The following is an 18,601-nucleotide window of genomic DNA, read 5'->3' as shown; positions in this document are numbered from 1 at the left end:
GTGTTCTTCTTTTCAGCATCGAGCAGCCTAGCGTTAGGTAATCCTCTGATCAGACAGGCTTCCCACTGCTGGCCCTGCTAAGAGCTGGTGACTGGGTTGTGCCCAACAGAGAACTGCGCTGTTACTGCTGTATCATCCTGCATAAGTAGATAGGCTAGTGCTAGGCCATGGAAAACTCATATTGAGAGCAGGCATTCATGTAAAGGTCGAGGAAGTAATAACAGTCTTCATTTAATCTTCTTAATGTGTAGGATACAGGTGTTTGGCCTTAATAAATGTGTTGCAGATGTTGCACCAGTGATTCCAATTAGTATTTAAGTGGAACTTAAACTCTCAGTATTTATACAAAGCAGGTCAAGGTGAGATTTTCTTGTGTGTGTTTTTTTTTTTTTATTTGTTTGTTTGTTTGTTTTGTTTTTTTGGTTTTTTTTAATGAGGTAACCTGTTCCTGGGCAAAACAATGTTTCATAGGTAGAAAGTAGTATTTCTAGTTTGCAGTATTGCTGAACATACAACATTGTCAAAATGGGATGCAAATAAAATACCTTGTAACAATTTGCCATGTTTACAAATTAGAGAGTTGGACTGTGTGCCAATTAAATACTTTGACTAGCATTTGTTACCAGCACTAGGTAGATCGCGTATATTAGTTTTACTTCAGTAAAGTTGCAAGATTACTTGCACTGTAAGCCTTTCTTTTCAGTTAAATATCCATAGAAGGATTAACTTGAACGGGTCCTTCAAGTGATTTCTCCCTGAGCTATGTACTTTCAGACTATTTTTAGTACTTTCAGACTGTGTTTGGATAGAGGGGAAGGCTTGTTCTATGAAAACCATGGTGTCTTCTGCTGTGTAATAGGATAAAAAAGCCTGCATGGAAGTTCAGAATTTGTTTTTGAGAAGTACACTGTGAGGATGATGGCTGCATCTCAAGAATAGGTAAGACTTCTCACTGCTTGAAAATAAGCATTATGAATAGCACAGTCATAAAAAGAATATTGCCTGAGAGAGGTCTTGAATGCTGAGGAAGAACATAGGGAATATATTCTAGTTGACAAGTTTGTTAACTGGACATGCTATGTCTAGTAAAAACTATGACAAGGATGCTTACAACTGTAGAAGCAGTTAGGATTTATCTACAAGAAGAAACTCATCAGCAAGACTATCCTAGTATAATTCAACATGTGCGTAACAACAGTATCTATTTCTGATTAGTGTGGTGTGAAAATTGTTTAAATTAAAAAAAGATGTCCTTTTCTGCAGTAAGGCTGGTCAGACATATATTGATAGCTACATGGATAAATTGTCTTGGGTAGACATGGCTTTCCTTGTGTATATAATGATAGTAGCTAGAAATTTGATCTTCTAGAGATGATAAAACAGTAACAGATTAGCACAAGATTTATTAAGTAAACAGGCTTAATCACTGTATTTTACATCTGCCACACTATTGCTTCCAATCTTCACGGGGAACTTTCACAGAAAACTCATGAAACTGAGTGGAGAGCAGTTCATTGAGAATCACAGAACAGCTGGGGCTGGAAGGAACTTCTGGAGATTATCTGGTCCAACCTCCCATGCTCAAGCTGGGTCACATACAGCAGGCTGCCCAGGACCATGACCAATTAGGTTTTAAGTGTCTCCAAGAAGGGAAACTCCATCACCTCTATGGGCAAACCTGGTCCAGTGTTCAACCACTCTCACAGTTAAGAAGTGAGGTTTTTTGTTGTTGTTTTTATGTGAAAACAGGAGTTCTCTCTGTTGCCAAAAACAAACAAACAAACAAAAAACACACAAAAAAACCCACCTATTTCAAGACAAAAGCAGAATTGGTAGACCAATCACAGGAATAAGCAGCTTATTTTGTTGGGTAACTTGTTCTTTAGTGAAAAAAAAAACAATGGAAATTGATGGCTGAAAATACAGGGAAAGAAAACATAGCAAGAAAATGAGGTCAAATACTGCACTGAGCTCCAATGCAGTATAGGGTGTTTCCCCCATGTAGTGGCTTATTCTACTGTTCTGAAAACACTATTAATATTCATTTGCTGCATGTGCTAAAAGTGAGTTATGTTGCGTTGCACTGATGTAAAGCTAAAATCTCTTCAATATTTTTCACTGAGCGCTTCAGAATTTACACTAATATAGCTAAGAACAGAACTAGAATGCTATAAATAACACTTCATGATGTTAAATATGATGTTCTCCTCCTTCCAAGTGAACATTTTCCCCAAATGTCACGCGTGTCTCATTCCTGGAGCTGCCATTCTACTGAAGAAATACTGTCAGTTCAAATGGACTTTAAAGAATACATTCAAAAAAAAGTCATTATATGTGTTTTTAATTGGAATTACTATGATGTATACAGTATTTGTAGGTTTGTATCTTAAAAGACTGTTAAGAAAGGAGTGCAAATAGGCATACCTGAATAGCTACAAAAGGTTGGACAAATACTTGCTTTATAAAGATTGTTTTTTGTTGAGCTTCATCAACTATAATTCTACAGACATTCATTTATAACTATACAAAACCCAGAAATAGTAGGCCTTATTATTATGACTTTAATTTGAAATAACAGGTAGGTGTAGCTATTACTGATCTTCGAAGGCTATTTCTAATTATTCATTTTTAGCTTTAAAACGCACCAAGTTCCTCAGGGTCTTTACTGCAAGTCACTGTTGTAACGCTCACAGCTGGCCAGCCCTGTCTCCTACTCTCGCCACAGAACGGGGGTTACACGACAGAAGCGGGAGCTCTCGACACACCGCGAGGAAACGCTCCAGCAGCGAAGCAGGTGTAATTAAGGCAGAGCTGCCCGTCTAGGGAGGCGCACTGTGAAGCCCAGCCCGCACGGCACAAACTCCCCTCGCAGAGCTTGGCGTCCGCTGCTGCTTCCCTCCGCGGCCGCTGTGCGCCCCTCAGCGCCGGCGGCGCGGAGACCCCCGGGGCGCGCGGGCGCGCAGCGGCCGTTGGGCGCCGCGCGCCGGAACCAACCGCCAGCGCTGTGCTCCCCGCTTCGCCTTCCCCCCCGCCCCAACCCCGGAACCTTTTGAGCTCGGAACCTTCCGGCCGCGTGATGGGGGAGGGGAGGGAGGCGAAAAGGAAAGCAGCGACGTCGCCGCTCCGAGGCGCCGAGCGGGGCGAGGCTGTTGCGCAGGTTTTATTCCTCTCCGCCATCTCGGGGCCATGTACCGGCAGGGCTTCCGCCCCCCCACGCCCCCGTACGCGGGCGGCGGGTTCCGGAGCCCGCCCTCCGCCGGCGGCCCCATGCCGCCCTCGCCGCGGGGCTACGGGAGCCCTCACCACACGCCGCCTTACGGCCACCGGCCTGGGCCCTACGGCAGCGGCCGCTCGCCCCGAGGCCACGGTTTCCACGGCGGCGGCGGGCGATTCGGGAGCCCGTCGCCGGGGGGCCAGACCCCGCGCAGGCCGCAGAGCGCCAGCCCCCGGTACCCGGCTCCTTATGGCGGCAAATCCCCGGTTGGAGCTGCCCAGCACCCGCAGCAGCACAAGCGCTCGCCCGGGGGCTACCAGAGGCACTACCAGGTATGGGGCAGGGCGGTGAGGGTGACAGGCCTGCGCCTCCGCACGGCGGGGGGGAAGGGGGAGCTGCTGCTGAGTGGGGGCCCTCGTCCCGCAGGGGAGAGCACGCCGAGGGCTTGCGTCTCGGCGCAGCATCCTTCTCCTCCACCTCGATTTTCACGAGAAAGACAGGTTTGCACCACGCAGAACAATCTCCAGCCTTCACCTAGTAGAGGGGAAGAAAGGACTGATTCAGGCAGCTGAATCAGGAAATCCTGCTCAGGAAAGGGAAGAGAGCTCCAAGCCTGTCTGAGGCCTGATGTGAAAAGACAAGGTCCTGTAACAGTGTAGCTTTCTTCCTCTTCATATTCTGACATACTAAGGTAGAGAGGAAAAAACAAAAAAAACCTTACCACCTAAAACTGCAGCGAACATCTCTTTCCTTTCTATTCATTGCCTTTGGATCAGTTTTCTTTAAAAGAATAGGGAGAAGTCGTATGTTTTAACTTTGCCTCTGATATTTTACATCATGGAAGCTGCTGTGTACACACAAAATGCTTTCTGAGATACGAGAAAAGTAAGCACTGCTCTACTAAAGAGGATTAAGATGAATTTCCTTTAAACTGAAATGAGAGCATCTGTTGGATAATAGTGCATCTACTTGAAGTCTTACACATTGCACTGAAAGTTTTAATTTATATAGTTTTCCTCAAGAGTTATCAACAATAAGTTCTGTGGGTTGTTTGCTTTTCAGATGGTTGAGTTGGGGTGTGTGACTTCCAGTGAAGATAGGCAGGACAGTTCTTGAGGTGATGCCGACTTTATGTACATAGCTAGCTGTATGCAATATTAGACAAACTTTAAACTAAGAAATGATGCTTGCTGTACAGATGCTCTTACTGATGCTCTACACTCTTAAGGAAAGAGTAATAATGAAGTCTAATCTTAATATAGGCTAGTAAAATGCAAAGTGACCTTTTAATTCCAAAATATGATCTGATTATTTTCTACCGTGCAGATGGCTATCTTATAGCAATCTCATCATTGGTAGAAAAGGATCATTACATGTTTTCTTCAACACAATATCTAAAGCTCTCCCAGTGCAGATGCATATAGATTGCTTAAACTTCCTTATCTGTTCAAAAAGGCAAATGAGATGGGGTTCCTGCCACAGTAGTACCTTATTTTTTGCATTAAAATTGCTCTGACAGATTTTGGAGGGATTTTGGTAACACATGTCTAATCTGCCTACTGAAAATCATCCTTTCATTGGTCTCTTAAGTGTGCTTTCTAGAAAGCCTTCCTCAAACTTACTGAGTGAATATGCAGGAATCTTTTTGCCTCTAGTTTTAGTCAGAAATGTTTTATGGCAGGAACTGAGGGTAGAAACAGTCTCATTGGCTCCATCCTTTCAGAAACCTGTCAGTGACAAAGAAGGTGTAGGTTTGAATCCAGTCATGGGGTAACACAGATTGTCACAACACTTTCCTTTTTCCTCTTTCCTCCCACAGACCTTGTGAATAGTTTAGAAGTGTTGGCCTGGTAGTGCTATTTTTTTAGGACTAGAAGGACATTTATATTTCTGTAACTTCACCTAGGACTAAGCTAATGTGTATGTATTTGTACATTTATACACATTGGGACTTTTGGCTGGGAGAAGAACAGGCAATTATGGAGAGAGGAAATTTCTTAAACCAAGATTACCATTTTTTGGGCATCATCAGCAACACCAAACATTTTGCAGATACCATCATGGTTATCTTTTTCTGTCTGGCTTCAGTTAAACCTTCCAGTAACTTTTAATGTACGATTCAAGGCTTTGTTCCCTACAAAGTCGTGCATGTCTAAATCAGTCAGTAGGACTTAGATCAGAGACTATTAAGCTAGTGGAGTCAAAAGTAGTATGCCTCCCAGGTGCCAAATTTACAGTATAGACATGCCTGTAATATCCTGTAAATTTAGACCTTTGTGATAAGGTAAATGAGCTGGTCTGTAAAGACTTAAGTAATCGTTATGAAGAATCTCAGGGCACAAATCCATGAACAGATTTAGCTGGGGGGGGTTATTTATGCTCTAAACTTTGGATTTCTTTTGAGGGAAGTAGATTGATTGCTGCTTTTTCTTCTGTAGACTGAATTTTTAAAAGAAATATGATGCGCTTGAAGTTTATGGCACTACTGTCATCTATGAAATTAAAATCTTAAGTGACCCTTTAAAATTTCTCATCAAGAAATCCAAAAGACAGTTTTTCAGTTTTTATTTATTTTTTACGATTTTATATTAAGTCATTATTAAGTCATGTCATTAACATTCTGTGCTTTTTTTTTTTTTTTTTTTTTTTTTTGATTGTAGACTTTCATTTTCTAACATGGACAGAAAACTCAGAGGAAAAATGTAGCTTAAGAACAGTTTTCCAAAATGGTTTATTTATCTTTATATGGCCAATACTTTACTAAGCTTTCTATCTTTCCACAGACATTTGCCTACTTCTGAATTTTACGTAAATAAGTTTGTTGAAAGTCTTGAATATAATCACTTCTTAAAATTAATATAGAAGAAGTCTGTCCCTTCCTGCACTGAACAGGAATTAGTGAAACAGTAGCTAGTAGTGGTGATGGGTTGGACATTGTTCTAGAATATACAAAGTCTTACAAAATGGTATAGTTGTGATTTCTGTGTCTTTGTGCATCTACGAGCAGCTAAAATTACATCCATTGAAATAAGCTGCTAAAAAGAGTGATTTTTCTCATTTTTAAGGGATAATTACCACATTACTAACATGTTAATGAGCAGACACAGAAGACAATTCCTTTCCTACTGTTTAGAAAGATCTGCTGTCTGGAAAATTATTTTTTGTATTGTATTGAGAGTAGCTTGACCTTTTCTTTAAGGCCATTGGCACCAGCAGAGATTTGAACCAACACTAGTGACAGTAAAATACAAAGTTTTTGTAAGATGTATTTGGCACCAAATAGTTTTTTTTTTTCCACAAAATGATGTTACTTGCACAGATGGGATCACCTGTTTCCTTTCTCCACAGGCCTATAATGTAATTACACACCCTTTGATTTTTTTTTCTTAAGAGGGAAAAAAAGCATATAATGACTGGCATTCTGAATCAAGAAATTAATATACATACTTAAATTTAACACTAATTGAAGGTAGCTGGTCTTGAGTTATGTAGTAATACATTTCCTAGACTTCAAACATGCAAATAGATCAGTGTTTCTGATGCCATGCATTATACTGTAGTGAAATTTATTATTATAAAATAAATCTGTCCAGAATAATCTTAACATTGAATTATTTTGTTCTCCCACTGGATACTGCAAATCCAGTTATGTCAGATTTTCTTTCTTCCAAGAGCTGCAAACTGGACATAACATAATAAGACTTCTATACACAAGCTATTGTGCAATATAGAAGCTAAGAGTTTCTACTACAGCTGGTGTTTTAATGAGTTAATGTTTGATTTTAAAAGATATAATGCACTGTGTAGTAGAGTGCTTTACTACTTAATGTGAGTGCTTACTGGACATTAATGTAACTTTTACTAGAGCATACTGACTTGCTCTAGGAACTCATTGTCCCTTGGAAAGTTTTTAGATATATTCTAAGGCGATTCTCTAATCTTTTCCCCTTGGTCATTGGACATACAATACTTCAGAGCACTTCTCTACCTTTTGGTGATTTTTCTTGTTTGAGATCATCATCTTAGTGGCATTATTTAATTGCACTGCAAAAGACTAAATCAGATGCCCTGTAGATTAGACTTGAATATTCACATGTTTGGCTGTTTATCCATTATCATCAGCATTTAGAAGTTCTAAAAAAGTACTTACTGGGACCATAAAACTTAGCTGCTTCTGCTGCGCCACATTTTCAGAAACTGGTTCAAGACTAAGTAGTTTCCAAAGAATTCTGTCCTGGCTAAGCCTAAGGGTCTTAGCCATATGGTGCCATTTCTCAGTTTTACTCAGACGTTGTTTCATATGGTCAATTCAGGTACATAGATTCTGTAGAGCTTATTAGTTACATTCAAACACCATTCCCTCTGGTCCCCAAAGCCAGAAAAAATAAGCCTTTTATCGGTGTTTTTACCCTCCCTTACAAAAGCAGATGCTCATTATCTGCTTCAGGGAATCCTATTGTTCTCATCATTCAGAATGCAGCAACCTTATTTGTCACCTAACTCTTGTGCATCTGTAGAATCAGGTTATTATTCAGTCTGGCTGAAACAAACCAATTTAAATGAATGCAACTTCCTCTGGTAGATAAAATCTCACTTTTTTAGGCAATTACGCATCTCATGCTACTTTACATAGTTCATTCATCTTTTTGTCTCAAAGTGTAATTTGTGTAGCCAGGTGTGATACTTAGCTTTCTTGCTGAAGAATAGCTTATCTGCATGGGTACACATCCCTTGTATATTGGAAGAATTCATGACCTCCAAGAAGTATCATTTTAGTAATCGAGGAGGGATAGGAAGACTTTGGAATAACCAGAAAGGTTAGATTGGCCTGTGCGGGAGACTACAAGAATGCTAAAAGAGATTTTATTTACTGCATTTGCACATAGAGATAATGCTTAACTGGAGCTGTTTGGGAGCGCTGACAGTGACTGCACATCATGCTTAGATAAATCTTTATCCAAATTAGACTTTCCATGCACCGGTTATTTAGAGGCTGTCAGGGACATTGTTTCGAAAAGTGCTTTTAAAGGGTAACTTTTAAACTACTCCTGTCCCCCTTTTGTGTTTGATGTTAGACATTTATAAACTTGTGGGGGGTAGGGAAAGACAAATCTGTTACTCTGTGAAAGGCTGAGATAACAAATCAGGGGAAAAGAACAATGATTGATACTTACAGGAGAAAAAGGTTATAGCAATTTCCTTTACACTGTGGCCCTCTTAACTAAAATCCGTAACAGGTTTTTAGACACAGTGGTGGTTGTCTGTGGTCTTTAAAAAAATTGAGATATCGAAGCTGCAGGCAAAAGTTTTTCCTTCTGCACAATTGCTGCTTAATCACTGATTACTGTAGTAATGCCATGCAGATTTGCATATCAAAACAAAGTCATATGCTCTCAAATTTGACAAAATACTAATCTGGTTAAAATGGCATTTTTCACAGTAAATTCACCACCACCAAGTAAGCTTGGGTCGTATGTAACTATTGGCTTTATACAATGCAGAGTTCAATCTATAAGTACTTAGTGTCTGGCTTTTGCTCTTGTCAAAAGAATTAACTTTCCCTCAGTGTCTACTGTCTGTTTTGTTGTTGAGCTTTTGAGTTAGACATATTGCTGACTTAGGCAGCTTATGAAAACTAGCATTAGACCTTTTTTTTTGCAGTTAAGTGCCAATGTGAAGAAAATGAGTATTTTGGAGAAGACTTTTTTTTCTTTAATCTTGGTGCATCACCATTCATAATTAAATGTATAATAAAGCTAATATTTTCTCAGGAAGGTGCAGTCAAGAATTAGTAATTATCATTAATAGAACAACTTCAAAACACTGCTACATTAGAGGGAAACTTTTTTTAGTTTGAATTAGACTATTAAATGTTTCTTTACCTGATGGTTTTCTTCCAAAGGGATCACCCAGGACATCTACTCCATTTGGTACAGCGCATGGCAGAGAGAAAAGAGTGTCTAATGATGTGGAAAACTATTACAGACCTTCAATGCTTGAGGACCCATGGGCTGGCCTAGAGCCAGTTTCTGTTACAGACATAAACCAACAATACAGCAGTGAGCAAACAACATATACTGGCAAAAAAGGGAGGTATTTCAGTTGACACTTTTTAAGGCCAAATAACTCCATCTTGTCAGGAAAACTTTGGGACAAAATCTTTACACTTACACAAGACGAACAGTATCAAGACCTTAGTTAATGTTTTTATTTGATCACATGTCTACCTTTTTATCCAATTTTTTTTTTTTTTTTTTTTACTGCATCGGATATTTTTATGTACGGGGAGGGAAAAGGAGTGGTAGGATAACTTACATTTCTGGCTACGTGGAAGTGCCTACCAGCTTTGAAGAACAAAGTGTTCTTTAATCACCAGCGACTGATTTGTGACTGTTAAAACAAGTTTTCATATACTTACCTCTTCCATGCCAGATTGTTAGCCTTTTATTGTTAACTCCTTTAGGAAATGGTATTTTTTTATGTTTCAGCATTTTTAGAATGAAATAACTTGGAAATACAATAAAAGTTTTGTAAATCCTTGTTTTGTAATGTATAAAGATTATTTTAGGACTTTTGTTAAGGTGTACTTATTAAGAGAAATAGTACTAGTGAAATTAGGTGACTTCTGTAAATGTGTTTGTATGCTGTAGTTAACATCTGATTTTTGTGTACAGTATTTTTTGTTAATTCTAGCATAAAACAAGTGAAACATGACTTTAAGCCATCTCAGGAAACAAATGTATTGTTTTGGAAAGTTTAATTTGTTAAACCAGCTCTTGAATCGTAAACATAATTCTGTAATTACTGAGTTTTGTATTTAAAAAAAAATCATATTTGGAACAGAATTAGACATTACTTGATCAGAGTAAGCAGGTCTGTTTAGTGGCAATTTAAGTTTAACCAACACATAAAACATCAGATTTAAATAAATGCAACTGTGCTTTCTGGATCTAACTTTTAGAATAGCATAGAGTGAATCAAACTTTGTTAAATAGTTGATGTTGGTAAATATGTAGCATCTTATTTTTATTGATTTGTATCAAGAGTTTTCAATTTTGCTTTTAATTTTTACCTACAACTGGCATCTTTGCCTAGAGAAGTCTTGTTTTGTGTGTGTGCACGCGTAAGCATGCTGTTTTCTTCATACTGAAGAGGAGAACAACAGGTTTTTGTTTTAGGGCTTGTCTATATACATGTGAGATCTATTCTTAAACCTTAAACTAGTGGACACTTTAATCTAGAATAAACTGGAAATAGTTCCAACTGTAGACATACTCTTAACATGCCAGGTTAAGCCTGCAGTAGGTATTTTTTTTTTTTCCTGAAAGTACCATTTGTTGATCTTCGCTTTTATGCAGCAGGTAGAGAGTGAAAGCTTATATTTAAAAAAACAACTAAAACATTAATTTAGTTTGCAAATATACATGTTTTGTTTCAGCTTCATCTGCATTTCACAGAAAGAATATTTTTTGTGGTCCTAAACTATGATTAGTTAGAAAAGCACAGGGAATGATATTTAACTGTTTTTAGTAACTTGTCTTTTGCTGAGATACACTAGCCCTGTATTTATTCCAAGTCCTGTTTCAGGATAAATATATTAGCTTAATACTGCCTTCAGGAACAACTTTAAACTAAAAGGAGGAATAATGTGCTGAAGTTTGCTAGCTGCGTCCCTTGTACTTTTTTGACCATAATCTAAAGTTTGTCACTCATGTTGTCTCTCAGTTGACTTTGTTTTAATACTACATCCAACATACCTGCTCAGAGAAGTGAGACATAAATAATTTCATATTTTCAATGCTTTTTGGTATTAACCTGCTGGATATCAAGAATGCTTAAAATCTTCATCAAGATTTAGAATCAAAACTGGCAGCTATCAGTATTGCTATTTATCTGTAGCACATACCAGCAGAACTGAGATGACTTCACAACAAGCTGTAGATAGTCTAAAACTGGTAAAGCAATTAAACCTGTCATCAATAAAAGTATAAAGCTTTTCGCCCTGTTTTTTTTTTTTTCAATTTAACAGGTGCTGTAAAGCTCACAATAAGTTAAAAGGTGCTTGACTGAGTCATCTCGTTGTTATTATTTCTTTTGTAATCTAATGCAGTTTAATTTTTGCGTTTGGTAACTTTGGGGAAACTGCTGTTGGTATCTGCCGTTCTTTAAGAGACTAAAGTTGTAACATGGTCCCAGTTAGACATGAGAAGAAACTGGGTTTGGAAAGGAGAAAGGGAAGAAAAAAAAAAGGATTCATAACAGAAGAGAGACTGCTGGAGGTGAGACTGCTTATGCAATGGCCAATATTGCTGCCCTTGCACAGTACAAAGATGCGTTTTTCCACTGTGGCTTTCCAGTTGACCCAGGGATAAAAGCCAACCATCTCTGGTAATAACTAATAACTCTTGGAAATGGGTGTCAGATATCAACGATGGTAAATGTTCCAGGAAGAATTGAGGAAATAATTTTGAAGCACTGCTTAGTCAATACCGTCCTTCCACAATGCTATATGTTAAGTTGCTGCTCCTGTGCACTTCAGGATACGACCCAAAACTTGAAAGTACAGCATATTGCTAAAGACTGCAGTAATTTGGACAAGAATAATCAAGAAATTAAAATGTAGATGTAATAAGCTTACTAAACCCACCATATCACACCAAAAACTTAAAAATAATTAATCTTTTTTTTACTTCTAGGAAAATTCTACAATTGCAATAAGCTGGTCAAAATTTCAAAAATGTCATTGTTGAATAGCTGTAAAATGAATGAACACATGTTCATAACTATAAATATAATGTAGTTAAAATCAGTTTAAGCTTTGCCTTTTTTGCTATAATATCCAGGAAGTTTAAGCACTCACTTCCTCACTGTTTGTTTTTTGTCCTTTTCCCCATATGGCAAACATTCTTTTCCCACATGTTAATAATGGAGATAGGATATATCACTTCCTCATTTGTTTATGAAGCCTTTTCATAATAACAGTATGGATCTGGGAATAGTATTTGATAGTATGAAGTACAGTACTAATGCATCCTTTCTTCACGAGCCCATGAAACAAAATGGTACGTGTCTTGTTAATGAGTGGATTCTTCTGTACTGAGCCCAATAAGAATATGGGCATTATTCTTTCTCAACAGACTTCTTAGATTTTAAGGTAAGTTAATTAACTCCACTTTTCAGATATTTGGGTTGGTACACTCTCTTGCCTTTCTGTTTTGTATGCATTCTGTCTTTGTTCATCAAGACTTGTTTTTCACTCACTCACTGTAAAGGATATGCATAACTTGTGACTAACTCTCTTCTAGCAAAAAAATAATTTATTGACTTTTACTACTGTGATGTAAGTGATGATTAACGGAGAACTGCATCGTTACTACATTGTGCTCATATCACAGCAAGATAACTTACATCAGCTGAGTACAATTCTGCGTAATATGGCACCCTGCAGGTAGGGAGCTATCAGAAGTTGTGTGCTATAATATTTCAGGGATAGTTCTGTTTTGGATTTTCCCTGTTACTATATAATATGGAATATTCATTCCATTAGCTTTTGACTTTGGACACATTATTTTATGTTGAAATTGTAAAATGAAGAATTCAGAATATTAGAACTTCAGTAATAGGATTTTCTTTGTTGTTGTTTTGAAATAAGCAATAAGGCATTGAGATTTAGCATTTTTCTTATGTCAGAACTGGGAACACTTTGCAGAGGAAATGCTCTTGAGAAACAAAACAGGTAACTACTTTTCTAGTCAGGTTGTTTTTCTTCTCATGTAAGGTATCCTTATGTACTTTCACTCTTTTTACATAAATGCATTGATTAGGCATCTAGAGGGAACATTTAAAACATGCATTATATGGATAGTGTACAAGTATTCTGTTCTTTAGGAGCTGCCTCCTAAAGAAAAGTTCTTAGAGGTTTTTTTTTTTAAGAGTTCTGTATACAGAGGCTGTATACGCATGCAATTAAGGTACAGTGTTCAAACTTAAATCCTGGATATTTATGTATCACCCACTTCCAGTGTTCTTCACCAACTCCGCAATAAACTTCAGCAATTTTTCTGACTTCAAATTCATACACTTTTATGCATGAGGCCAGAGTATCTTGAATGGAAATATAAACTTTTTTAAACAATATTTCCCTAAATCCTCAAGAGTAAAGAGTTTTCTCCAAATTCTGGCACTTGCCTTCTTGCAAACTTCCTTCTATTAGGGGAGAAAAGAGAGGATTGATCCACTGCTTGCTGAAGAATCTTGTAATGATTTTGATATCTATAGTCATTCACAAGCTTGGGTACTAGTTCTCATAGGTTAACTTTTATATAATATGTCAAGGGCTAAGACAAGTACTTCTCACCACAAAGAGGAAGGAAATCACAAAGTTCTGTTAATGTTCACCATTAGTATACTTCCAGCATTCAGCTGTTCATTCACAAATAGCTTTTTTTGCCTACACCAACTTTTGCTTTCAGTTGAGTATCTTCAGTATGCACAAAGAGCTGAATGAATTTCATTATCTGACCTTTTCATTAAAATGTGTGCTTTGCTGATTCAGAGTTCGAGAACATTTTCTCAACCTCAAGTTCTGGTATTACTTACACTCAGCTTTCTCCTTAAAGCATTTTAGATTTGGTTAGAAGAGCTTTATCTCATCCTCATTACTTCTTACATGGCACTAGAAAACATCTGAGTACCAGGCTAGAAAGAGTTGGGCAGATGCTCAATACCAGAACAAAGTTAGCAAGATACCATTCTTGTCCAAGACATTAGAAAAAATTCCTTGCCACTTAGGTGCATTCAGGTCCAGAAGATACTTTAACCCAAACAACAATCCATCCCTTCTGTTTCATCAACTCCACTGGAAGTTTAACCAACTAATTTGCCACTGCAGGTGCATTTTATTCATTTGCAGTAAAATCACAGGTGAATTCCAATGCCTTTCATTTGCTGATCTTCATTACTCATTCCTTTCTGAACTAGAAATACAAGCATTCGTATACAATAAAGTAACTTGTGCAGCTAATGTTTAAAAGTGGGGAGGAGAGTGAGGATGTACCAATACAATCTCAGAGTGGATTTCTTAATAAGGCTAACACTACTGCTATTAAATAGGAACTTCTCCATTCTGCTTTAACAGGAAATGAATTAAGCCAATGCTGATCATGTTGAAAAAAACTATCCCACTCCTCAAGAGAGGAAAGGATATTTCTCAAAAATAACTTAATAACCAAAAGAAGAATTCTTGTGCAGCTTCAAAACTAAGAGAACTGATCCGTTCTTGCTTTTCTTTTGGAAAAACACTGTCCTGTTGTTAATAGCTTCAGGGCTGCTCATGCTGTCTCCTTCAATTAAAGTCATCAAATTACCATTTAACCTGTTCTCTGATGTGCAAAGATTGTTTCATATAGAATGTTATATCATACTTAATTTCGCAGAACTGTAAGCTGTAATAGACATGGGATGTGGAAAGTTTTTGTCATCAGAATTGGTGTTTCTTACCTGTTCATAGTATTCCTGCATTCAGATTTCCAATAACAAAAATTTCACATTTTTTGATAGGGGACTAAAAAAAAATAAAACCTTTGAGGAGGCAGCAGGGAAGTAATTTCTGAGTGTTTAAATTAAAATCAGTTCCTAAAATTACTTAATTCTCAGTATTTTTTTTTCCAGGTAACAACAGCAAGATTGTGGAAGATGTATTAAATTTATAGAAAACTAAGAAAAAAAAACTTAAGAGGTTTAGTATCATTCAGGTATCAGTCTTGATTAAGTAGCAGTAGCAGTTGCACAGTTCAATTCAAAAGAATTTGAGCCTACTTCATTCCCTTACTTGAAAAGGTTTCCATTTTCCAAAATGCCCTGTTATAACTCACCAAGGTGTGCCAGGTTAGAACTTTCAGACATTACCATATGTCCATACAGTACATGATGGAATATATGAGGACAGAGATCATTTTAAGTTAGTTTAATAACCATATTAGCCCACTTCCTTCCCTTTAATTTTTCCAAGTATAGTGAGTCATAGCATTATTGGGGTCAAGGATAAAAGGATTAAAATTTTTCTTTTATGTGTTCATTAGTGACGGCATCTTAGGGGGCAAAGATTTCAACATCATTTCAAGCTGAAATTTTTCATATGATTATTTTAAGACAGATTGCATTTATAAAAAAATTATTCTCTATTACCCTACTTTTATAGGCAGCCAAAGTCATGCTGCTTGATGCTATATTAAAATACATTTAACCTTTCAGGTAGCCGTATGTATTTTGCCCCAATCTAAATATCTTGCTGTGTAGTCAAGATAGTTAAAAAGCTGTTAGCATAGATTAAACAAGTGTTTGCTTTGGGTTTAAATCTTTGTAGTTTCCATGGGGAAATCCTAGAATACAAACTACTGAACATGATGTTGATACAACCATTAGTATAAACACCAAAAAAGGGGGGGGGGGAGAAGAACAAAAGCTCTTTCACAGTGATGCAAATCATTTATTTTTCAAGCATCACACTTAAGCTAAGTAATGCTGAAAGCAAGGGAAGAGAAATAAAGCTAATTGACAAGTTCTGTGGCTGACTACACTGCGTAAACCACAAATAACACAGAGCAACCATGATATTTGGAAACACTGATTACCAACTGGGGAGTAGTATCAGCAGTAATTGGATTATAAATGGTAGTTGCACAGCACTTTGAAAATCGAACCACTACCTCCTGTGGCCAAATGAAGATTTTCAGATCAATGTAAAATAAGGCTTTTAGTTATAGTCACTTAATAAGCATGTTGGGATTTAAGATGTTACAATTCCTACAATTGAATATGCAGAAGAGAGTATGAATATTCACCACTCCTCTGCAAACTCTAGCATCTTCTCATAAGTCTCATTACATAAATTTTAAAGCTAAGATAGATTTTGCATTTGAAAATATCCAAGGCTAGAAAGGGAGAATAAACACCTGCAGATGGGCCAGGTGTACAATTTGGGTTGGTAACCGCAGGAAGGTTTCAAGAATCCATCTACTGAGTCCTTGCAATGCCACTTTCCAACAGCTACTTCCCTTGTCTGTAAACTTTTAGTAGTCTTCTGGTTGCTATAGCAATTAAATGACACAACTAGGAAAATAACTTGGTTGTTCATTTCCAGATGTTAAGAAAGCAGTCTGTGCCCTGTACAACAGGTTGAGAAGGTCTGTTGTAAGTGTTTTCAAATGAATAAACTGCCAGGTTGTACTTCTATATCTGAAGACGGCTTTTACCACAAACAATATTTCTGTACTTAGAATACCTTCTTAATTGAAGTGCAAGCATGTAGAAGGCTTATGGAAAGAACCTTTAAAGCCACGGTTTCAGGATTTCTATTATATCTGGTTATATTTTCTGACAACATTTAATTCCCTCTTAGAATAACAACCACTGGATGTTTTATACATTGACTTTTCCATAGTATATCATCCTTGCTTCTGTGAGGTGGGGAAGAATTAGCATCTATACTTTGCAAATGTGGAACTGGTAACATCCATGGTTTAGTTTCTCTCCACTATCAGATGGCACCAGTAAGTATATGGCAGAACTCTGTTTTCATTAATCAAATCTTTATCATTTATCTTCTTACAGCTTTAAAGTACTAGATTCTAGTATATGAATAAGCAGATCTAGTACATGAAGAAGCAAGCCTTTATGTATCTTTATATTTTAATCAAGCAATTTGAAAGTACCTACTAAGGGTGGGTTGTTCTGTGTTTGGGAGGTCTTTTTTTTTTTTTTTTGACCCCCGTGACTTTACCCCGAGAAAATACTTACCTTACTCAGTCTTGCCCTTTCACTTCTGCCAAGTGTTCTGTTCTCCATGTTTTTCTCAGAACTGTCTGTGCACCAACTATCATAAGGTTTATATCCATGAAAAAACCTACGGAGAAAAGTGCCTTTCCTGCGCCTTCCCGTGGGGAATAGGCTTGATCCACTCTTCAGCACTCTGCTAGTGGTAACGGTCTGCTGATGTGTTTGGTGGAATCAGTACTGCCCAAGCAGCCGACACACGCAGTCCGCCACGGATTCTGTTGGTTTACGGTGCTGGAGATGCTGGAACTACGTCAACAGTGAAACACACAAATCCCCTCTGTTCCTCTAACTGGCCATTTGGTTGCTTGGTGGAGTTTGTTGTCAGATGCACAATGGAAACTGTGCAAGGTAGGCATGCCCCTTCTCTAGTTGCCATCCGTTTCTTTCTAGATCAAGAATAGGTACTCTTGAGCATACAAGACAAGTGGTGTCAAATCTGTACTAAATATTGCAAAAATAAAGGCAAAGTAATGCTGTGAAAGCAGAAAAAGTGTATGTAATAAAAGGGCATGGGAAAAGCGTTGTCTTAATTCCATTTCTTCCTGTTAGCTTCCTGACGTACCTGTCTCTTAAATATTCTATTTTTCAGTCAGCATATCTTTGTAGACATTAGACTAAGCATTGGAGGGAGGGAGGAGCAGAGAGAGGGGAACTGCTTTCTGGAAGTATAAAATCAGTTACCATCCCTTCAGCAGCCACAAAACATTATTGTTTTTTAAGCCATGAATTACAAAAAAAGCAGATGTGCATTTCAGAGAGAAGCAGCTTTTACGAGCAGAAAAAATAAAAAGTCCGTGTGCATGGGGACCTTTTTCTTTTGAGTATATTTAATCATTTAGCATCGGTTAAAGTTTAGCTTCAATCTAACTCCAGTTATTTTAATGCTAAGGGCTACTTTGGAAGCATTTAAAGTACCAGAAGATCTACTACAGAGCAACTTCTCTCAGTCTTGTAAACTTTCCAATAAGAAGGAAAAAGGAAGTTTCAGGTTTTGTTCTAGTTATACTGATGCAGCATAGAGAAAGATAGCAGAAATGTGTAATCAGAGTCTTCTCTTTCGCTTAGAATGTTGCTGTATAGAATCCAAAGCCTAAATCCCATTCCTGGTGTTACTAACATGCCTGGGAAGAGCATCAGCACAGCAGACCTCTCTCTCTCTGTCTCTCAAACACCTCCTCCCAGGGAGGTTCTCTAGTTGTAGAGTCTACACCTTCAAAATAATACCATTTCTCTTGAACTTCAGCATGAGCATTTTTACGGTTGTTTGTGATCACAGAATACTAGCACAGAATGTGCGTACGAGTCTCGAATGCGCTGCACTTCCCTTAAAGGACCCACAAGAGTAGAAATCTCAAGAAAATTACTAAGCCCTACATTCTTTTTTTTATTCTGTTTCTGGGCTCTGCAGCATTCCTTGTTGCTGGATCCTGCATCAAAGTGCCTTTTCTCCAGATTCCCTTTACACCCACTATTTGCATATTCTTTCTGAGGTTGGCTGTTGCTATATTTGAACCACATACCTCTCTTTTACTCCAGTCCTTATGCTACTTC

General features: G+C 37.8%; 1 protein-coding gene across 1 annotated transcript; it reads left to right on the top strand.

The window, feature by feature from the left end:
• Positions 1-3,112: 3,112 nt before the first annotated feature.
• MPLKIP (M-phase specific PLK1 interacting protein) lies at positions 3,113-11,212 on the top strand. The gene is made up of 2 exons (XM_062567915.1): positions 3,113-3,546; positions 9,117-11,212. Exons 1-2 carry the CDS (start codon positions 3,187-3,189, stop codon positions 9,318-9,320), a joined length of 564 nt encoding a protein of 187 aa, XP_062423899.1. The 5' UTR covers positions 3,113-3,186; the 3' UTR covers positions 9,321-11,212.
• Positions 11,213-18,601: the final 7,389 nt, after the last annotated feature.

The sequence above is a fragment of the Rhea pennata genome, chromosome 2 (genome assembly GCF_028389875.1).
Source record: "Rhea pennata isolate bPtePen1 chromosome 2, bPtePen1.pri, whole genome shotgun sequence".
NCBI lineage: Eukaryota > Metazoa > Chordata > Aves > Rheiformes > Rheidae > Rhea > Rhea pennata.
Note: the sequence above shows the minus strand (reverse complement) of the source record. Positions and strands in the feature narration are given on the sequence as shown.

Coding starts and splice junctions, on each gene's coding strand:
- MPLKIP (XM_062567915.1), top strand. CDS start 3,187: ATGTACCGGCAGGGCTTCCGCCCCCCCACGCCCCCGTACGCGGGCGGC. Junction 3,547..9,116: donor GCTACCAGAGGCACTACCAG/GTATGGGGCAGG, acceptor TTTCTTCCAAAG/GGATCACCCAGGACATCTAC.